Below are 24,143 nucleotides of genomic sequence, written 5' to 3'. Positions count from 1 at the left end.
CTTTAGTTTTTTGTTCTTTTTACTTTGTTTATTGCTTTTTTAAGTGAACAGGTGGAAACAAACCTCAACACAAATAAGCAGAGAAATAAATTAAGTAGAAAAAATAGCATAAAAATACAGCAGAGAAGGATTAAGTGCTGCTAATTTCAATAACACAAGTTTATATGCTCAATTTAACTTTATTGACAACGTTTTCAGAATGATCAATATCACTGAATAATAGCATTAGAGTCTGTCCTCTAAAAATGATAGAATAAAAAAAGTAAACTAGAAAATTCCAGGGAAATTTTGAGTGCCACGGGGCTACTGCCGGGACGAGTACACGATTTATTTCCGGTGTTCAAAAGTCACCATGATCATATAACACTAAGTAACTTTTACTGTGGCAGTATTAAGTACATCTTACTGGTCAGTATCAAGTGTAACAGTAGATGTAAGCAGAGAGTAGCACACAGAGCACAAGGCAGTAGCAACATGCACTAACTCTAAGCACTACAACACAGTATGTACTCTCACACACACACACACACACACACACACACACACACACACACACACACAAGCCTGCATTTGAGCAGTAAGACTGTCAATATAATTCATATGTATATATAGAGAGAGAGTATCAATACCAGCTCAGTTAACTGGTAAAACAGACAGACAGGTAGAATTAGCCAATCACAAAAAGGTAGATCAGATTCTGCCCAGCGACAGGTTGCCAAGGTCAGCTAAGGCCCTGCGGTTGCTACGGCGATTTCAGGATCTGCCTTGAAAAATGTCTCAAAATTCTAAAGGATTTGGCTTCTGACAAGGTCCCGAACAATTGCAAACTGTGAGAAAACCGTAACTCCTGTCCAAAAACTGAAAACACTGTGAGAGACACAGAAGCCGGCAGATTCTGACAGTGTTTATTTTATTCAGATATTCCTTAAAATGAGCGAGTAAGCTCAGTGTGAACACAGAGTGAGATTCTTTTGAAAAACGAAGACGATTACATTAGGTTTAATGGGGAGCGAGACAGGGATTGCTGCCGGTCTCGGCCCCCCTGTTTAAATTTTGTGCAGACCCCGCCTGTCAACTTCACATTTTATGAATCCCAACACCTATGTCTACATTTTGACAAATAATTATTTGTCTCCTTTTTACGGTTTGGCCGTGAGCTCGAGTTAAAAATAAAAACTGAGGTCATGTTTTACTGCTTCTCACACTCTAGCTAACTGCCGCTTCCACTCTAACTTTGACGAATAAGTGATTTCCACTCCTCGTTTGACTGCTCATAGTTTGAAAAGTTTACATTTTATGTGAAAATAGTTTGTATTTTTCCAGAGAGCACAAGTTTTCCTCCGTTTAAAAGTTTAAATCATGTTTCTACATGCACGTATGAGAGAGCTAGGTGACTCTGAAAAAAGGTGAAATTTTGTGGTTTTTAAAAAAAATTCCCATTCATTTCCAATGGAGAAATATTCCCGGTTTTTTGGGAATAACTTTGGGAAATTTTGGAATTTCAACACCAAAAGTCATAGCACCCCTCCCCCGATCGAGCCGCACGTTTTGATGTATATATTGTCGGGGTTTTCTCAAAGCTGCGGGAGGAGTTACGTGCCGAAAAACGGCGGAAGAATAAAAAAAACTAGAAAATTCCGGGGAAATTTTGAGTGCCACGGGGCTACTGCCGGGACGAGTACTAGATTTATTTCCAGTGTTCAAAAGTCACCCTGATCATATAACACTAAGTAACTTTTACTGTGTCAGTATTAAGTACATCTTACTGGTCAGTATCAAGTGTAACAGTAGATGTAAGCAGAGAGTAGCACACAGAGCACAAGGCAGTAGCAACATGCACTAACTCTAAGCACTACAACACAGTGTGTACTCACACACACACACACACAAGCCAGCATTTGAGCAGTAAGAGTGTCAATATAATTCATATGTATATATATAGAGAGAGTATCAATACTAGCTCGGCCGCTACCTCAGTTAACTGGTAAAACAGACAGACAGGTAGAATTAGCCAATCACAAAAAGGTAGGTCAGTTCAGCCAATCACAAAAAAGTAGGTCAGATTCTGCCCAGCAACAGGTTGCTAAGGTCAGCTAAGGCCCTGCGGTTGCTACGGCAATTTCAGGATCTGCCTTGAAAAATGTCTCAAAATTCTAAAGAATTAGGCTTCTGACAAGGTCCCGAACAATTGTATACTGTGAGAAAACCGTAACTCCTGTCCAAAAACCGAAAACACTGTGAGAGACACAGAAGCCGGCAGATTCTGACAGTGTTTATTTTATTCAGATATTCCTTAAAATGAGCGAGTAAGCTCAGTGCGAACACAGAGTGAGATTCTTTTGAAAAAAAAAGAAAATTACATTAGGTTTAATGGGGAGCGAGACAGGTATTGCTTCCGGTCTCAGCCCCCCCGTTTAAATTTAGTGCAGACCCTGCCTGTCAACTTCACATTTTATGAATCCCAACACCTATGTCTACATTTTGACAAAAAATGATTTGTCTCCTTTTTACGGTTTGGCCGTGAGCTCGAGTTAAAAATAAAAATGAAGGTTATGTTTTACTGCTTCCCGCACTCTAGCTAACTGCCGCTTCCACTCTAACTTTGACGAAAAAGTGATTTCCACTCCTCGTTTGACTGCTCATAGTTTGAAAAGTTTACATGTTATGGAAAAACTGTTGATATTTTTCCAGAGAGGACAAATTTTACTCCGTTTTAAAGTTTGAATGACGTTTCTACGTGCACGTATGAGCGAGCTACGTGACTCTGAAAAAAGGTGAAATTTTGTGTTTTTAAAAAAAAATTCCCATTCATTTTCAATGGAGAAATATTCCCGGTTGTTTGGGAATAACTTTGGGAAACTTTGGAATTTCAACACCAAAAGTCATAGCACCTCTTTCCCGATCGAGCCGCACGTTTTGATGTATATATTGTCGGGGTTTTCTCAAAGCTGCGGGAGGAGTTACGCGCCAAAAAACGGCGGAAGAAAAAGAAAAAGAATAAGTATGGAGAAGATTAATAGTTGCCTCGGAGCTTGAACCCCGTGGCACTAATAAAAGTCAAACTAAATAAGAATGAACAAAACAACAAAGAGAGGTTTGACTGAGGAGAGACTATCCTAATACTCAGGGTCTATCAGAGCAGGATATCCAACCAATATCATTATCTTACTATCACATTTGCTCTCAGGGTTCTCATGTAGCTCTAGCTCCTCTTCTACATAACTCAGAAAATGTGGCCAAATCTTACAGAATGTGTCAGATGAACCTCACAGTGTGTGTTTAATGTTTTCTAACCTCATATAATACAAGATATTCCTGATCCACTGTGTATGAGATGGAGGAGTTACATCTTTCCATTTCAGTAGGATTACAAGTTTATTAGAAGTCAGACTGGAGTTTGTTAACAGAGTAGACATCAGTGGTTCTCTGAAAAGAGCTATAATAGGGCAGGGGTCCACAGTCACCTGGAGGACTTTATTGCTAGTTTGGAGCACTTCCTGAATGTATGTAGATATGAAGATGGGATCATTTTACAACAGTTACACTCTGGATCTATGTCTGGGAATCTCTCTGACAACTTCTCTTTAGTCCAGTGTGTCTGATGTAGTATTTTACACTGCAGTAGTTCATGTCTTATGCAGATAGAGGAGGTGTGGACACCTTTTAATACAACATCCCAACTTTAGTCTGTTATGTTCTCATCCAGGTCTTCCTCCCATCTATGTCTGATGATGGTGAGGGAGGCATTTTGTTGGGCAAGCAGTGCATTATATAGGTTAGATATTGTGCCTTTAAATGATCAAACAGGTGCTAATAAAGAGTCAATTTGCCTCATTCAAGAACATTTGTTGGTACCTAAAAGAAAACCCAGTGGCAAGTTCTCTTAAATCTCTCGTTTACATAATTTCATATTAAATCAGTGTGTTTGAGTGTTTCTTACATGAGGCCCATTAGTCAACCCTTTGTAGACAAAGTCACACACCTGCAGACATGTGAACAAGTGGGAAGTGAGAAATGTAATACACAGCTTTTGAAAAGAGGTAAAAAGTGTGTCTATGAAGAGATCCTGCAGTGTTTTTATGTTCTTATTCTGCCAGTATAGAAACACATTATCCCACAGAGAGGAGCAAACATAGGATTTATGAACTAATGCAGACAGTGAAGAGGCTTCAAGACTGCACAATTCCATAAAAATATCATAAACATATTATTGATATGAAAACTGTGATGACACTAAACTAAAGATATCAGATACAGTAAATAGGAGGACTCCTGCTTAGTGGAAACTCAACAGTTCACTCTTACTTAACTTACTCTAAGTGGAGTTATTAAAAACAAGATAAGTGAGTACCTGAAAATAGCAGAAAGTGAAGGGGCTCATGGGAAATACTGGGAGATTTTAACATTTGAGTTAAGAAACCTTTTAATGGAAACAGGTGCAAATATTAGGAAAGATAAGAAAAAAGAAGAAAAGTGCTCGATGGCTGAATTCATTTCTTTATCCTCTATATTGCCTGAAAATCTGTGTGAGAATCAAAGAGTTGAGTTACAAACACTACAATAGAAACTATATGAGTTGTACATCAGTAAAGCCAAAGGAGCTTTTATACACTCAAGGGTTAAGTGGATGGAAGAGGGGGAACAGAATTCCACTTATTTCTTCACATTAGAAAAACAAAGGCAAAACAAAAATGGCAAAACACAACTTTCCTTAAATGGCAAAGTTCTCAATAATCCTAAAGACATTGCTGAAATGTGTCAACATTTTTATAAAACTCTTTATGAATCTAAATGATCAACATCTGAACTTGAGGACATAGCTTCATGTCAGACAGATATATAATTGATAATATAAGACTCATCCTTGATATATTAGACTATTCAGATTTAGTATTAGATAACAGCTTTATTCTTTTTCTAGATTTCCATAAAACCTTTGACTCTATAGAACATCAGTTTATGTTTAAAGGTTTTGGAGAACACTTTACTTAATCAATACACATCTTATATGCCTTTGAGAATAGTTGAATTAAATTGCCTCATGGAAATACCAAAAGATTTAGACTTATTTCTACTTACTGTAATTACAAGGTAGAAACACTTCCTGCAGTTAACAGTTACTCTTATGCTGGTCCTTGGTATACAAACATCATTGTTCCCCTCACAAATACTATATAAGGAATAACCAGGATATATTGTTATGGAATTGCCTATGGAACTCTCTCCCACCAGACATTCGCACTTCAGACTCTGTCTCCACCTTTAAATCCCGCCTGAAAACACACCTATTCAGAGTGGCCTACTCTGTCTCTCACTAACTATGCAATCTTCATTATATTAATGCACTTTGAAGTCACGTTCATATTTAGTTTTAGTTTTATTTATTTATTTATTTATTTTCTTTCTTTATTCTTTATCTCTGCACTAAATGTCACCTGATTTGTATTTGTTTGATGGACTGTTTTTGTGTTATATGTGCCTTGTAAGGTAACCTTGAGTGCTTTGAAAGGTGCCTTTTAAATAAAATGCATTATTATTATTATTATTATATATTTCAAACATAAATCATTATCTTTAAAGAGATGGGTTGATAATGGCATACTACTTGTTTATCAGTAGTTGAACAAGGAGGGTCAGTTGTTTACTTATAATGAATTCTTATCAGAGTATAAATTCCTGTGCTCTCTAGAGATGTTCTTATTGTTTTTGATGCTATTTCATCAGGTATTAAAACTTAGTTTTCCTCTACAACCAGACTATCACCAACCATTCAAACTACCCAAACACACTTATACATCAGGAATTCAATCACATCCTTTTATGAGATATAAAACTAGTAATAAATGTATAAGGGAACTAATCCAGAGGGATATAATTAGTAAACCTGCTTCTGTGTTTGTTTGGAACAATTAGTATTTTGACATAGACTGGGAAAAAGCTTTGTTATTACCAAGGAAATGTTTTGATTCAAATAAGGTGTGAGAGTTGTCTCTGAAAACATGACACACATGTTATCCAGTTAATTCAGCTATTGTAAAGTACAAGTTAAATGTTGACCCTCTCTGTTCCTTTTGTCACCATACACATGAATCATTAAGTCATCTTTTTTGGGATTGTACCTTAAGTCAAACCTTTTGGTGTGACCTCAACCTTCTTTTAAACAGAACATTAGATATTCATCTCAAAATCACAATTGAATGCATTTTATTTGGTCTTTTTGATGAGGGCATGCCTACAAAGAAGTTGTTTATTATCAATCTTATTTCTTTATTAGCAAAATCCCATAAACATACCAGCACATGTTTTAAACAGAAAGCCAACCTATCATAACCTTAAAATCATATCTGGACTGAAATATTACACAAACTCTAAAGCGTTGAAAACTAGATCCTTATGTAATGAATTTGTGAGACTCTGAAATAACAAGTCATTCTTTAGTTTTTTTATTTTGGATTATTTGGACTGATACACGGACCAACACAAAAAACAGAGAAATAAAGTAGATACATAAAAATATAATAAAAATACTAAATAATATTCTTGATATGAAAACTGTGATGACACTAAACTACAGACATAAGGCTCATTTTAATGAGGTAAAATCACCTTCAGATTTAAACATTCAAATGTTGTTTTTAAATATTTAAATTGAACTTCAAACCAAAGTTAACAATTTAAAAACATACTTTCAAACATTCAGATCTTTGTTTTAAATCAGTTTCATTAACATTAAAACATCAGTGATCACATAGACTTTATACTGATCCACACTGAGCATCTTTTTGCTCTTCATATTTAATATAAGAAGAAAATGCTGCACTGACTAATTCACTGTTAAGTCACTGTGTCTTTATTGAAGTAGCAGCATGTTGTCATTCATATTAATGAGAGCTCTTTTTCACTGTTTGGATTTGACAGTTTTTAACCTGCATCCTGTTGGGTTCAGGTGTTTGGAGTTTCCTTTTTCTAAACTTGTACATTTAAACCTTCTTCAGCTCTGAACACATTATGAAACATTGAATGATTTCAAGCAGAATAATCTGCTTCTAACACTACATGATTTCTTCTTTATTCAGATTTAACGACTGCAGTTTGTCAGAGAGCAGCTGTTCTTCTCTGGTCTCAGCTCTGAAGAACAACCCCTCCCATCTGAGAGAGCTGGATCTGGGTCAAAACAACAACTTGAAGGATTCAGTAATGAAGCTGCTTTGTGATTTTGTGGAGAATCCAAACTGCAGACTGGAGACTCTGGGGTCAGACACCATTTATTTACTTCTGTGCTGAGATTAATATGATGTGAAAGTTTGATGTTGCAAAACTGCAGACATAAGGACTGTCTTTAGTTTTTTGTTCTTTTTACTTTGTTTATTGCTTTTTTAAGTGAACAGGTGGAAACAAACCTCAAAACAAATAAGCAGAGAAATAAATTAAGTAGAAAAAATACCATAAAAATACAGCAGAGAAGGATTAAGTGCTGCTAATTTCAATAACACAAGTTTATATGCTTGATTTAACTTTATTGGCAACGTTTTCAGAATGATCAATAACACTGAATAATAGCATTAGAGTCTGTCCTCTAAAAATGATAGAATAAAAAAAGTAAATAAAAGTCAAACTAAATAAGAATGAACAAAACAACAAAGAGAGGTTTGACTGAGGAGAGACTATCCTAATACTCAGGGTCTATCAGAGCAGGATATCCAACCAATATCATTATCTTACTATCACATTTGCTCTCAGGGTTCTCATGTAGCTCTAGCTCCTCTTCTACATAGCTCAGAAAATGTGGCCAAATCTTACAGAATGTGTCAGATGAACCTCACAGTGTGTGTTTAATGTTTTCTAACCTCATATAATACAAGATATTCCTGATCCACTGTGTATGAGATGGAGGAGTTACATCTTTCCATTTCAGTAGGATTACAAGTTTATTAGAAGTCAGACTGGAGTTTGTTAACAGAGTAGACATCAGTGGTTCTCTGAAAAGAGCTATAATAGGGCAGGGGTCCACAGTCACCTGGAGGACTTTATTGCTAGTTTGGAGCACTTCCTGAATGTATGTAGATATGAAGATGGGATCATTTTACAACAGTTACACTCTGGATCTATGTCTGGGAATCTCTCTGACAACTTCTCTTTAGTCCAGTGTGTCTGATGTAGTATTTTACACTGCAGTAGTTCATGTCTTATGCAGATAGAGGAGGTGTGGACACCTTTTAATACAACATCCCAACTTTAGTCTGTTATGTTCTCATCCAGGTCTTCCTCCCATCTATGTCTGATGATGGTGAGGGAGGCATTTTGTTGGGCAAGCAGTGCATTATATAGGTTAGATATTGTGCCTTTAAATGATCAAACAGGTGATGATAAAGAGTCAATTTGCCTCATTCAAGAACATTTTCTTATTCTTATCTTAAATTTCACTTAGTTTTTTGGTTAGGTGGACCTGTACGAGTGTGCCACGTCAGATATTCACCAAATACTTGTATCACCAGGAAACAGTCATAAATAACCTGCCTAAACATGATGAATCCCACCTGTTCTAAATGAACGTGCTTTCCCAACAATAATAAATCAGCATAATTGACGTCCTCAAAATATCATATAAGGTCAGGGGTCCAGCAAGTTGTAGAGAAACTCCATTCATGAAAATGGCACCAAAGACTAAGAAGAAGAACTTTAGGAGCTCAGAGATTGAGGTCCTGCTGTCAGAAATAGATCAACAGAAACACATTTTGTTTAGAGTGTAAATGGAGGAATTAAAGGACCTGAAAAGCCAAAGAATAGAAAAAATGACCTGTGGTGTGAACACTGTCTCGGCTGTTTTACGCACTGTCACAGAAATAAAAAAGAAATGGTTTGATGTGAAATTAAATGCCAAAAAAGTCTCGCTATAGAAGTAATACTTCTACAAACAGGTTAATGTCACCATGAAGTGTAGTTTATATATTACAACTCAAAATGACTTCAAAGTCATGAATGGGACACAATCCATTAGTCAACAGCAAAGTTTTATTGCTTTGGAGAACAGCAGGTTGGTTATATGACAGGACTGCAGCACTCGTAGTACAGCTGGCTGCAGCATCATTCAGCAGCTGAAACTAGAAGTGATCCTCCAAACTGAGAGAAGGGCTGTGAGCATTTACACACGCAGCACAGCAGTGGTAACTTCATTAACACCAGATCGATCCGGATCTAATGGCAATTAATGTCTACAGATCAGCTGTTACACAGACTCAGGTTTATATGTGGGATTGTTTGTAATAAAGCAGAACTTATAGATGAACCTGAGCTCCATCACAGCTGTCAGGATACTTTTATTTTTAAGTAGCTGAATTTATTTTAGTAGCCCAGAGTGTGACTGAAGATTTCACCCTTAGTTAACACCACCTCTCTAGTCTCTGAACACATTAACATCTCCATCTTAACTGTGAGTGGGAATTTGTGCTGGTCTTTGTCAATTAGATGATTTCATTTTATAGACAGTGGCCAATTTTGAGCTGAATGTGCCTTTATTGTATATTTGTTATTGTAGTAATCATAAAGTAACTGAAAGTAATCAAGTTACATTACTTTAATATTGTGGTGCTTGGATTACGTTACTGACTACATTTGTTAACAGATAACTAGTAACTGTATCACAATACACTTTTAAAGTAACCCTCCCAACCCTGTTCACATCCTTTTATGAGATATAAAACTAGTAATAAATGTATAAGGGAACTAATCCAGAGGGATATAATTAGTAAACCTGCTTCTGTGTTTGTTTGGAACAATTAGTATTTTGACATAGACTGGGAAAAAGCTTTGTTATTACCAAGGAAATGTTTTGATTCAAATAAGGTGTGAGAGGTGTCTCTGAAAACATGACACACATGTTATCCAGTTAATTCAGCTATTGTAAAGTACAAGTTAAATGTTGACCCTCTCTGTTCCTTTTGTCACCATACACATGAATCATTAAGTCATCTGTTTTGGGATTGTTCCTTAAGTCAAACCTTTTGGTGTGACCTCAACCTTCTTTTAAACAGAACATTAGATATTCATCTCAAAATCACAATTGAATGTATTTTATTTGGTCTTTTTGATGAGGGCATGTCTACAAAGAAGTTGTTTATTATCAATCTTATTTCTTTATTAGCAAAATCCCATAAACATACCAGCACATGTTTTAAACAGAAAGCCAACCTATCATAACCTTAAAATCATATCTGGACTGAAATATTACACAAACTCTAAAGTGTTGAAAACTAGATCCTTATGTAATGAATTTGTGAGACTCTGAAATAACAAGTCATTCTTTAGTTTTTTTATTTTGGATTATTTGGACTGATACACGGACCAACACAAAAAACAGAGAAATAAAGTAGATACATAAAAATATCATAAAAATACTAAATAATATTCTTGATGTGAAAACTGTGATGACACTAAACTACAGACATAAGGCTCATTTTAATGAGGTAAAATCACCTTCAGATTTAAACATTCAAATGTTGTTTTTAAATATTTAAATTGAACTTCAAACCAAAGTTAACAATTTAAAAACATACTTTCAAACCATTCAGATCTTTGTTTTAAATCAGTTTCATTAACATTAAAACATCTGTGATCACATAGACTTTATACTGATCCACACTGAGCATCTTTTTGCTCTTCATATTTAATATAACAAGAAAATGCTGCACTGACTAATTCACTGTTAAGTCACTGTGTCTTTATTGAAGTAGCAGCATGTTGTCATTCATATTAATGAGAGCTCTTTTTCACTCTTTGGATTTGACAGTTTTTAACCTGCATCCTGTTGGGTTCAGGTGTTTGGAGTTTCCTTTTTCTAAACTTGTACATTTAAACCTTCTTCAGCTCTGAACACATTATGAAACATTGAATGATTTCAAGCAGAATAATCAGCTTCTAACACTACATGATTTCTTCTTTATTCAGATTGAGTCACTGCAGTTTGTCACAGAGCAGCTGTTCTTCTCTGGTCTCAGCTCTGAAGAACAACCCCTCTCATCTGAGAGAGCTGCATCTGAGCCTCAACAAGCTGCAGGATTCAGTAATGAAGCTGCTTTGTGATTTTGTGGAGAGTCCAAACTGCAGACTGGAGACTCTGGGGTCAGACACCATTTATTTACTTCTGTGCTGAGATTAATATGATGTGAAAGTTTGATGTTGCAAAACTGCAGACATAAGGACTGTCTTTAGTTTTTTGTTCTTTTTACTTTGTTTATTGCTTTTTTAAGTGAACAGGTGGAAACAAACCTCAAAACAAATAAGCAGAGAAATAAATTAAGTAGAAAAAATACCATAAAAATACAGCAGAGAAGGATTAAGTGCTGCTAATTTCAATAACACAAGTTTATATGCTGGATTTAACTTTATTGACAACGTTTTCAGAATGATCAATAACACTGAATAATAGCATTAGAGTCTGTCCTCTAAAAATGATAGAATAAAAAAAGTAAATAAAAGTCAAACTAAATAAGAATGAACAAAACAACAAAGAGAGGTTTGACTGAGGAGAGACTATCCTAATACTCAGGGTCTATCAGAGCAGGATATCCAACCAATATCATTATCTTACTATCACATTTGCTCTCAGGGTTCTCATGTAGCTCTAGCTCCTCTTCTACATAGCTCAGAAAATGTGGCCAAATCTTACAGAATGTGTCAGATGAACCTCACAGTGTGTGTTTAATGTTTTCTAACCTCATATAATACAAGATATTCCTGATCCACTGTGTATGAGATGGAGGAGTTACATCTTTCCATTTCAGTAGGATTACAAGTTTATTAGAAGTCAGACTGGAGTTTGTTAACAGAGTAGACATCAGTGGTTCTCTGAAAAGAGCTATAATAGGGCAGGGGTCCACAGTCACCTGGAGGACTTTATTGCTAGTTTGGAGCACTTCCTGAATGTATGTAGATATGAAGATGGGATCATTTTACAACAGTTACACTCTGGATCTATGTCTGGGAATCTCTCTGACAACTTGTCTTTAGTCCAGTGTGTCTGATGTAGTATTTTACACTGCAGTAGTTCATGTCTTATGCAGATAGAGGAGGTGTGGACACGTTTTAATACAACATCCCAACTTTAGTCTGTTATGTTCTCATCCAGGTCTTCCTCCCGTCTATGTCTGATGATGGTGAGGGAGGCATTTTGTTGGGCAAGCAGTGCATTATATAGGTTAGATATTGTGCCTTTAAATGATCAAACAGGTGCTAATAAAGAGTCAATTTGACTCATTCAAGAACATTTTCTTATTCTTATCTTAAATTTCACTTAGTTTTTTGGTTAGGTGGACCTGTACGAGTGTGCCACGTCAGATATTCACCAAATACTTGTATCACCAGGAAACAGTCATAAATAACCTGCCTAAACATGATGAATCCCACCTGTTCTAAATGAACGTGCTTTCCCAACAATAATAAATCAGCATAATTGAAAGATCAGCTGTTACACAGACTCAGGTTTATATGTGGGATTGTTTGTAATAAAGCAGAACTTATAGATGAACCTGAACTCCATCACAGCTGTCAAGATGTTTTTATTTTTAAGTAGCTGAATTTATTTTAGTAGCCCAGAGTCTGACTGAAGATTTCACCCTTAGTTAACACCACCTCTCTAGTCTCTGAATACATTAACATCTCCATCTTAACTGTGAGTGGGAATTTGCGCTGGTCTTTGTCAATTAGATGATTTCATTTTATAGACAGTGGCCAATTTTGATCTGAATGTGCCTTTATTGTACCTTTAGCAGCATGTTGTCATTCATATTAATGAGAGCTCTTTTTCACTCTTTGGATTTGACAGTTTTTAACCTGCATCCTGTTGGGTTCAGGTGTTTGGAGTTTCCTTTTTCTAAACTTGTACATTTAAACCTTCTTCAGCTCTGAACACATTATGAAACATTGAATGATTTCAAGCAGAATAATCTGCTTCTAACACTACATGATTTCTCCTTTATTCAGATTGTGGCGCTGCAGTTTGTCAGAGATCAGCTGTTCTTCTCTGGTCTCAGCTCTGAAGAACAACCCCTCTCATCTGAGAGAGCTGGATCTGGGTCAAAACTACAACTTGAAGGATTCAGTAATGAAGCTGCTTTGTGATTTTGTGGAGAGTCCAAACTGCAGACTGGAGACTCTGAGGTCAGACACCATTTATTTACTTCTGTGCTGAGATTAATATGATGTGAAAGTTTGATGCTGCAAAACTGCAGACATAAGGACTGTCTTTAGTTTTTTGTCAGACTAGACTAGAAGTCAGACTGGAGTTTGTTAACAGAGTAGACATCAGTGGTTCTCTGAAAAGAGCTATAATAGGGCAGGGGTCCACAGTCACCTGGAGGACTTTATTGCTAGTTTGGAGCACTTCCTGAATGTATGAAGATATGAAGATGGGATCATTTTACAACAGTTACACTCTGGATCTATGTCTGGGAATCTCTCTGACAACTTCTCTTTAGTCCAGTGTGTCTGATGTAGTATTTTACACTGCAGTAGTTCATGTCTTATGCAGATAGAGGAGGTGTGGACACGTTTTAATACAACATCCCAACTTTAGTCTGTTATGTTCTCATCCAGGTCTTCCTCCCGTCTATGTCTGATGATGGTGAGGGAGGCATTTTGTTGGGCAAGCAGTGCATTATATAGGTTAGATATTGTGCCTTTAAATGATCAAACAGGTGCTAATAAAGAGTCAATTTGCCTCATTCAAGAACAATTTCTCATTCTTATCTTAAATTTCACTTAGTTTTTTGGTTAGGTGGACCTGTACGAGTGTGCCACGTCAGATATTCACCAAATACTTGTATCACCAGGAAACAGTCATAAATAACCTGCCTAAACATGATGAATCCCACCTGTTCTAAATGAACGTGCTTTCCCAACAATAATAAATCAGCATAATTGACGTCCTCAAAATATCATATAAGGTCAGGGGTCCAGCAAGTTGTAGAGAAACTCCATTCATGAAAATGGCACCAAAGACTAAGAAGAAGAACTTTAGGAGCTCAGAGATTGAGGTCCTGCTCTCAGAAATAGATCAACAGAAACACATTTTATTTAGAGTGTAAATGGAGGAATTAAAGGACCTGAAAAGCCAAAGAATGAGAAAAAATGACCTGTGGTGTGAACACTGTCTCTGCTGTTGTACTCACCGTCACAGAAATAAAAAAGAAATGGTTTGATGTGAAATTAAATGCCAAAAAAAAGTCTCGCTAGGGGAGTCATCACCCAGGAAACCAAACCATAACCTCAATCACCTACATTTATATGAAATGAATAAAAGTAATTAACAAATAGTCAGTTTGCATTGTGGAAAAGTAACTGTGGACAAGTCGCTTTGTAGTTTCAACTGTTAATATTTTTATTGTAAGCTGGCATTATATCATAGTTTCAATTATCAATTTAAATGACTGATGACATCATGCCTAAATAGTTAAACACTAATTTAATACTAAAGTAATACTTCTACAAACAGGTTAATGTCACCATGAAGTGTAGTTTATATATTACAACTCAAAATGACTTCAAAGTCATGAATGGGACACAATCCATTAGTCAACAGCAAAGTTTTATTGCTTTGGAGAACAGCAGGTTGGTTATATGACAGGACTGCAGCACTCGTAGTACAGCTGGCTGCAGCATCATTCAGCAGCTGAAACTAGAAGTGATCCTCCAAACTGAGAGAAGGGCTGTGAGCATTTACACACGCAGCACAGTAGTGGTAACTTCATTAACACCAGATCGATCCGGATCTAATGACAATTAATGTCTACAGATCAGCTGTTACACAGACTCAGGTTTATATGTGGGATTGTTTGTAATAAAGCAGAACTTATAGATGAACCTGAGCTCCATCACAGCTGTCAGGATATTTTTATTTTTAAGTAGCTGAATTTATTTTAGTAGCTCAGAGTCTGACTGAAGATTTCACCCTTAGTTAACACCACCTCTCTAGTCTCTGAACACATTAACATCTCCATCTTAACTGTGAGTGGGAATTTGTGCTGGTCTTTGTCAATTAGATGATTTCATTTTATAGACAGTGGCCAATTTTGAGCTGAATGTGCCTTTATTGTATATTTGTTATTGTAGTAATCATAAAGTAACTGAAAGTAATCAAGTTACATTACTTTAATATTGTGGTGCTTGGATTACGTTACTGACTACATTTGTTAACAGATAACTAGTAACTGTATCACAATACAATTTTAAAGTAACCCTCCCAACCCTGTTCACATCCTTTTATGAGATATAAAACTAGTAATAAATGTAAACCTGCTTCTGTGTTTGTTTGGAACAATTAGTATTTTGACATAGACTGGGCTTTGTTAGCTTTGTTATTACCAAGGAAATGTTTTGATTCAAATAAGGTGTGAGAGGTGTCTCTGAAAACATTACACACATGTTATCCAGTTAATTCAGCTATTGTAAAGTACAAGTTGAACTAGAAAATTTTGCAATTTCATAAGAAATTGCGTGTGGGAGCTGCAAACTGCCAGACGCATCCCTCGCAAACTGCCAGATGCAGCCGCTGCCACCATTCCTGTTATTGCTACCTTCACTGCAGATTTCTGTTGGAGCAGCAATTATTCAACATTTTGTGGCGCCACCTACAGGTGAAGTTTCATTAAATACCACAAAGGTGTTCAATATCCCCATCTGTACAATTCTGCTGTCATCATAGAAGGTTGACATTAAAAGATATGGAACTTAATAAGTCATATGTTGGTGTTTCACTAATGGCCACAAGGTGGGGCTATTGGCTCCATGTTTCACTATATCGTACACAGTGACATGGAGAACTAATGTACCAAGTTTCATTTCATTGAAGACAACAGAACTGTAGGAATATTGTGTTATAATATTACAGTAGCGCCCCCATTTGGTAAAATTGTATCAAATTTTACATAATGGTACAGTGCCACCATGTGTACAAGATTATCAAATTTGGTGTTGATCTGAATCAGCATTGAAGAGTTATTGATCGTTAAATGCATCAGGCCACGCCCTCAAACGTTTGCTAACCAATTACGGACAAACGGTAAGGGTTACCAAAAAATGAAGATAATAGCTGTGTTCGGGGTCCTCTAAACATGTTGTGTACCAAGTTTGGTGAAGATTGGATGAAAAATGTGCCAAAAGTAGTAAAAAATGTATTTTTTTAAAAAATCAAAATGGCGGGAAAATGTTCTAGACGCAAATGGGCGTGGCCTATATCAGTCTACTTGGTACCATCCAAGGAACACACTGTGCAAAGATTGTTTGAATACGCCTTACGGTTCATGAGTTATAAGCCAAAATGTAAAACATGTAATAACTGACCACATGGTGGCGCTACAGATCATTCTTTACAATATGTGAAGCATTTGCTCATGGGCCACCTGTAGTTGAAGTTTGAACACTTTAGCACTTTTACTTCTTGAGATATGAGCTTTCAAACATCGCTCCCATTGACTTTCCATTATAAATTTTAATGTTTAAAAAAATTATATAAAATCAATGGAATATGTTAGAGATATGAAAAGTAATAGCACACATCTCCTTATGGATATGTACAATTTGACATTGAAACGAAGTTGATATGACAAATCGTGTAGGACTAGTTACGCTACGAAAAACGGCGAAATAATAAATAAACTAGAAAATTTTGCAATTTCATAAGAAATTGCGTGTGGGAGCTGCAAACTGGCAGACGCATCCCTCGCAAACTGCCAGATGCAGCCGCTGCCACCATTCCTGTTATTGCTACCTTCACTGCAGATTTCTGTTGGAGCAGCAATTATTCAACATTTTGTAGCGCCACCTAGAGGTGAAGTTTCATTAAATACCACAAAGGTGTTCAATATCCCCATCTGTACAATTCTGCTGTCATCATAGAAGGTTGACATTAAAAGATATGGAACTTAATAAGTCATATATTGGTGTTTCACTAATGGCCACAAGGTGGGGCTATTGGCTCCATGTTTCACTATATCGTACACATTGACATGGAGAACTAATGTACCAAGTTTCATTTCATTGAAGACAACAGAACTGTAGGAATATTGTGTTATAATATTACAGTAGCGCCCCCATTTGGTAAAATCGTATCAAATTTTACATAATGGTACAGAGCCACCATGTGTAAAGATTATCAAATTTTGTGGCGATCCGAATCAGCATTGAAGAGTTATTGATCGTTAAATGCATCAGGCCACGCCCCCAAAAGTTTGCTAACCAATTACGGACAAACGGTAAGGGTTACCAAAAAACGAAGATAATAGCTGTGTTCGGGGTCCTCTAAACATGTTGTGTACCAAGGTTGGTGAAGATTGGATTAAAAATGTGCCAAAAGTAGTAAAAAATTTATTTTTCAAAAAAATCAAAATGGCGGAAAAACTTTCTAGACGCAAATGGGCGTGGCCTATATCAGTCTACTTGGTACCATCCAAGGAACACACTGTGCAAAGATTGTTTGAATACGCCTTACGGTCCATGAGTTATAAGCCAAAATGTAAAACATGTAATAACTGACCACATGGTGGCGCTATAGATCATTTTTTACAATATGTGAAGCATTTGCTCATGGGCCACCTGTAGTTGAAGTTTGAACACTTTAGCACTTTTACTTCTTGAGATATGAGCTTTCAAACATCGCTCCCATTGACTTTCCATTATAAATTTTAATGTTTAAAAAAATTATATAAAATCAATGGAATATGTTAGAGATATGAAAAGTAATAGCACACATCTCCTTATGGATATGTACAATTTGACATTGAAACGAAGTTGATATGACAAATCATGTAGGACTAGTTACGCTACGAAAAACGGCGAAATAATAATAAATAATAAATAAATAAAGAGCGAAGATAACATAGTGTGGGAGCTTTGCAGCTCCCACACAATAATCTGCTTCTAACACTACATGATTTCTTCTTTATTCAGATTGTTCAACTGCAGTTTGTCAGAGATCAGCTGTTCTTCTCTGGTCTCAGCTCTGAAGAACAACCCCTCTCATCTGAGAGAGCTGGATCTGAGTTACAACACCCTGAAGGAATCAGTAATGAAGCAGCTGTCTGATCTTCAGGAGAGTCCAGACTGTAAACTGCAGACTGTGAAGTGAGTAGAGAGTTGGAGTCAGTCTGTGCTGGTTTCAACAGTTTTGTATTAAACACAGTTAGTATCAAAGCAGAGATCCAGTATTTCCTGGTGAACCTCCGACCTTCTCAGTGCTGCTTTCCTCAGTGAAGCTGTGAGAGGAGAATGGTGACCGGCTTCAGGATTGGACAGAAAGACAGAGAGAGAGAGAACAGTCAGCCAATCAGATGAGCCAGAAGCTCGTTGTGATCATGTGTTTGAGTTGATGTGAAGACGACTGTTGTTGTTGTGTTGATGTCTGCAGGAAGTAAAGCTGGTTTACAGCTGACAGCCTTCCAACATGTATAGAGACAGTGCTCCTCATTCATCCAACTATCACACCATCACATCTGATCTCAAAGTGTTTGTTCTCTCATTTCAACACTAAACTATTGATCAGTTCATCTTTGTCAGAGCTCTAAGATCAGTCTGACTGCAGCCTGGAAATCACTGGCTCTGATTTCACAGAACCATCATTACATTTAGTAACCATGTGGTCTTTATACAGACCAGAACCTCTGCTGAAGTCCAGGAATCACATCTTTCTATCTGTCCATCACTTATTTAGTTTCCTCCAAATATTTTCAGTGACAGCCTCCATTTTTATTTGTCAAATGATATTTCAAAAGCAGAAAAGATGTTGATCAACACACAGAGACTGTGCTTTAACTTTAACAGCAGGTCACATGTAACAACAGTAAATGTATCACTAAAGTGTTTCTGCAGTACTGAAGTGTTCATGACTCTCTGCACTTTATTTCCTCTGTGTACTTCAGTCAAATCTGCAGAGTAAACACACTTGATACCAAAAGTGTGTTCAGGTGTGTGAGTTTGGAGCTCAGTGTGTTCACTCCAACACGTTAACATGAGAGCTGAAAGGAAGCAAGCTACGCTGCACAGCTGTTCCACTTGTGGTCTGAACAGGATTGAAGTCCCTGCTGCTCTTTATACTGGATGTGCTGCATCACTGACTGACAGCTGATGAAGTGAGTCTCACTAAACACTCATTTATCACCTCTGTTGTTTCTTCTTCTTTCCTCAGCTATCTACGGTGAATATGATTGAACATCCAGCAGTGTGTGTTGAGAGAGGATCAGCTGTATCCTGATGATCCAGAGAGGTTGAAGCAGCAGTTTGTGTGTAGAGAGGCTGTGACTGGACCATGTTACTGTGAGGTAGAGTGGAGAGGAGAGCTTCATCCAGCAGTGACTGACAGAGGAATCAGAAGAAGTGGAAATGACTCTCAGTGCTGCAGTCTGAACTGATCTGAGAACAGCTCCACTGTCAGACACAAAGTCAAGTCCACCATCATCCCTGTGTGTTCCTCTGGATCTGACAGAGTATCATCAGTGTATCTGGACTGATCTGCTGCTGCTCTGTCCTTCTACACACTCTCTGCAGACACACTGAGACTCCTCCACTAACCCACCTCCTTTAAATGTTTCTTTACTTTGAAACATATGACTATCTGTATCTGTTGAAATGTTGGCGTCTCAGTTTACATTAGTACTACGACTTCACTGCTTTAAACAAACATTATGTGACCTCTGTCAAATAGAGGAATCAGTGCATCATGGGATTTTTCTGGAGAGAGACATTGTCAAGAGTATTTATGAGAAACAAGAAACATTTAAGAGGGACATCAGGAAGCTCTGAGGGCAGTGCAGCACCTGGACAATCTACAGCTCACACACACCAGAGTTATCTTGGAGTTCATCTTAAAAACCTGAACTTGTCACTCAAGTTGATTTTAACCTGATTTTAAATCATTCCTTTGATCCTCTTTCTTGCTATTGAAGAATATTTTCAATGTCTGTTCAGATTTCTTGACCTTTTTATATATCAGAAACTTTATTGTCATTGCCATCCGCCCCCTTGTCCTGAAATGAGCTGCAGTGTTTTATTGATCTTCAGTGATGGATCAGACTTCTGTTTCCCATCACAGGGAGGTCAGAGGTCAGAGTTTGCAGCTCTAAAGCTTGTGGAGGGATTGGCAGCATTTCTGTGGGGTCACTTTTTACAGTTTTGTTTTAGTATTTTTCAGCTTTGTGAATGAAAATGTGAAGATAGGAGCAGATTACTCATTCTGAGTTTGTAAATTATGGAAAGTCAGTCAGTCTGTAAAAGTTACAGATAGTTTTTTATATATTTTTTACCCACAACATGAATATTGTAGCCTTAATATTAAAGTAAGGCTTTTTGTGGGGTTTTTTATTTTTATTTTTAAACCTTTTTGCTTCATTTAGTTTCTGTTGGATATTTAATTAATTTTAAAATGTGGTAGTGATGAAAAAACTAACAATGCTGCTTGAGACCCTCAGCCAAGAGTCTTCTGGTTGTTCCTCCTACCCGTTTTCTACTAAGGGGGGCCATGGGGATCGCTTCTTATAAACTAATTTTAATTTTTTTATGTTTTAATTCTATATTTTATCTCTATTTCATGGTTTTGACTATTGTTGGTTTTACTGTTTTATGATTTAATGTTTTATCATCTGAACTAAGTACTTTTATCAGAATGATCATTTTTTGCTCATTCTGATTTTTTTTATTTTATTGAAAGCACTTTGTAATGTTGTCTTGAGAAGTGCTTTGTAAATAAGTCATCATCAACAAGTTATTATTATTGTTATTATTGATTTCCTTTGTTTCTCAGGGCACAATTATAGACTATAGATGTAAGTATTTGTGTGATTGATGATGATAATATCAGTGCATGATCAGGAGTGAGCAAGTGTCATTTATGTACATTTTCATCATAATAAAGAGAAACAGTATATAGTACATGAAAAACAGTTATTGGTAATCTGATTACTTTTTTTCAGGAAATTGCTGCTTCATAATTTTTATTTAATTTTTAATAATCTGAAGCCCTCACTGAGGAGAAAGGGCAGAGAGGAGAAAGAAGAAGAGGAGACAGAATAAGAGCAACAAAAAAAGCATGAATGATGCTGAAAAGATGTTTTTAATACTTAACAGCAAAGATTTGATCAGCACTAATAATCAGAAGAAGCAAACCATGAGGAAACATGATCAAACTCTCAACTGTGAATATTATCTGGTTTCTTTAGTCTTCAGGACAAAAAGAGACAAATGTCACTTTGGACATTTCCCCCCATTTTTGGACAACAGCTAATTGATCACTGGATAAAATAATGAATCCTGAACTAAAATAATCATTATAGCTGCAGCCCTCATTTCATTCATTAGATGTGACTCACAGTTTTCTTGTACACATTTGAAGTAAAACTGGGTTCATGTGTGTTGCTCCAGGACATTTCAGACATTTTGACAACCCTATGATCAATGACAGCGGCCCCTCCTGTTACTAGAGTCACAAAACATGCCTGATATATCAAAGTTCATTTAACAATACAATACATGGATAAAACTGCCCTACATACACATTAATAATCATATTTTGTTTATTTAGAGAAGCAGCAGCAAATGCATACAATGGAGTGCTGCTGGTGTTGCTGCAGTTCCTACTAATAACCAGTAGGTGTCAGTAAAGACTTCATACAGGTTGAACTGAATGAGGAACACAACATTAGGAACAGAGACACAGAGAAGGACAGATGAAAGACATGGAGTGACAAACAGACATATAAATGGACAGATCTCTAACTTCTGCTGCCAGTTTTATTTGAAGCACAGTTCAATCCAGATATTAGAAGCACGTGTTGTTGAAGTATAACCAGTGAGAGCCTGACAGAGGAAATGCAGTTAAAGCTTCAGTTAAGGTGTTAAATTGTGTCTGAAAAGGAGCCAATGCATGACAACAAACAACTTTAAAGAGCATAAAATAGCAGCACAGTAGTCTGGATCCTGCAGGTGGAAGCAGAAAACATTTATTACAGCAGGAGTGCAGCTTTCAGGACACACTGACTGGAGGTTTTCTTGGGTTTGTGGTACATTTAGTGCAACATTTAGCACACACGGGACACAGCCAGGATAAAAAGCTTTGGGACGTTATCTGCTGCTGAGTCTCAGAGGAAAAGAAAACACACAAATAAATAATTCAACTTCATAGATAAGAGTGTCACCAGCTGGGTGCTGACCTGGGATCTGTCTGAGAAGTTTCACCTTTAACAATTAGAAAACACAAGCCAATGTCGGATGAGGTCTGTAAAATTTCAGAAGAGTTAAATCATTTATTCCTGGAGCCACTTTCTGTACAAAGACTGACAGATTTCTCAACTTAAGCATGAAAATATGATTAATAATGTAAAAAAATGGCAGAAATATCACAACTGTTTATGCATTAACTGTCTTTTAACATAAAACTTTGCAGCAAGTAATGACCACCCTATTAATATCATCATTGTTTAAAGTAATATATTACATGTTACAAATAACCTGTTTAAATAATATTGAAAGGAGGATGAAGAGGAGTTGTGTGAGGCCTCGTTGGATGATGCAGAGATGATGCTGTAGGCCTAAACTTATTCCAGCAACATCTTATTCTAACAAGAATAATGTTGGACTAGCAAAGCAAACAGATTTATGTGCACTTTAAAAAAACATTATGATTGTAAACTGTTTTTTAAAATGAAATTTATGTGCAGTCTGTGCTAACTGTTGTTTTCTCTCTGCGTCTCTTCTAAAGGTGACATGAGTTCCCGACACTTCAAGCCAGAGATCAGAGAAGAAGGCGCTGCAGAAGAGCATCCAGAGACACTTTGACAATATGTCCAAACTGTAAGTGACATTTCACATTTACAAACAGCATTTAAGAAATAGGTTTTAATGCACTTTCCTCTCTCTGCTCCTTGAATGCCGTCATGTTACAGTGCAGCTATATTTCATTTTTAAAAATAAACTCAAAATCCACACGTTTAGCCTCTTTTTATTCTATTTTATTTGTTTTGATGTTTTAAAATGTTTATATTTCATTTTTTCTACTTATTTTACGCTATTTATTATCATTCAAGTTTTATCTTATAGATTTTGTTGCTGTTTTTGTCTTTTAATCTCTTTTTAATCTAGTTTTTTACCTTTTTAATAAACTTTTTCTCTTACTCTCTCATTTTATTTATATAATTATTTTATATATTTATTTTTTTACTTATTTTATTTAAATGTTCTAAACATTTTTATCACTTATATTTTTTTGTCTTTTAATTAGTTTTTATTCCAATCAACTAACTATAAAGCACTTTGAACTATACTAGCCTGTATGAAAGCTGCTATATAAATAAAGTTTGATTGATTTATTGATTGATTATTGATATGCTGAGTCATTTATTTTTACATGTGTGTTTTCTCTGTTCAGGTGTGACTTTAACATGTACAACATCCGCTATGCCGTGGCCCTGTCCAAGCAGAGGGGCATGAAGAGAGCAGCTGAGGATGATGTTAAGGAGGAGGAGGAGGAGGAGGATGAAGAGGAGCTGTCTGAGGAGATGAGTGAGGCCTCTGTGGAGGATGCAGAGATGATGCTGTAGTTCTGACCTCATTCTAACAACATCAAAACAAATGGAGAACAATAATATTGGACTGTCATATCAAATAGATTATGTTTGTAAACTGTGTTTTTTATTAAATTCATGTGTAAATGTGCAAGTTTTATGTTTTCTTTGGTTTGTTTTCATTTTGGTTAAATATCTTGCTCAGTAAAGATGTATGATTCCACTTATTTTGGCTGAATAGACTTTATATATGTATTGATTGATGATAGCAGAGGTCTAATCAAGTAGAAACTGTCTGACATATACAGATTAAGCTTGTACTCCTTTTCAAGTAAACAAGTGGTCAGAGGAATCTGGCAGCACGAAATGTCTTTTGATTGTAATAAACTCCTCCAGGACAGCTGGGAGATGTAGTCCTTCAAGCATGTCCTACATTTGCCCAGGTTTCTCAAAAATGTCTAAAAAAAACAAAAAGGAGGTGATAGCATTATTTGTCCTTCAAAGTATCTCAGGGGACTTTAAAACACTACGTTACTTAAGTCCAAATACATAATAAGAAATTAAGATCTACTTTATGACAAAGAAGTAGTTTTGAAGTTTCTC

General features: G+C 36.3%; 1 protein-coding gene and 1 long non-coding RNA gene across 2 annotated transcripts in view; both read left to right on the top strand.

Annotated features, from left to right (window-relative positions):
- LOC128354251 (NACHT, LRR and PYD domains-containing protein 12-like) overlaps positions 1–19,557 on the top strand; it is a 30,291-nt gene extending 10,734 nt beyond the window's left edge. The window contains exons 11-15 of the mRNA XM_053314512.1: positions 7,077–7,253; positions 10,945–11,118; positions 12,979–13,155; positions 17,941–18,114; positions 19,175–19,557. Of these exons, the coding sequence (XP_053170487.1) occupies positions 7,077–7,253; positions 10,945–11,118; positions 12,979–13,155; positions 17,941–18,114; positions 19,175–19,187 (715 nt within the window). The 3' untranslated portion in view covers positions 19,188–19,557. The remainder of the gene's footprint in view (positions 1–7,076; positions 7,254–10,944; positions 11,119–12,978; positions 13,156–17,940; positions 18,115–19,174) is intronic.
- Positions 19,558–22,787: 3,230 nt separating this feature from the next.
- On the top strand, positions 22,788–23,694 carry LOC128354252 (uncharacterized). The gene is made up of 2 exons (XR_008320982.1): positions 22,788–22,830; positions 23,405–23,694. It is a non-coding gene; the product is annotated as an uncharacterized LOC128354252 (long non-coding RNA).
- Positions 23,695–24,143: the final 449 nt, after the last annotated feature.

Source organism: Scomber japonicus, chromosome 24, assembly GCF_027409825.1.
Source record: "Scomber japonicus isolate fScoJap1 chromosome 24, fScoJap1.pri, whole genome shotgun sequence".
Taxonomy (NCBI): Eukaryota; Metazoa; Chordata; class Actinopteri; order Scombriformes; family Scombridae; genus Scomber; species Scomber japonicus.
This window is presented reverse-complemented; position numbering and strand designations above follow the sequence as displayed.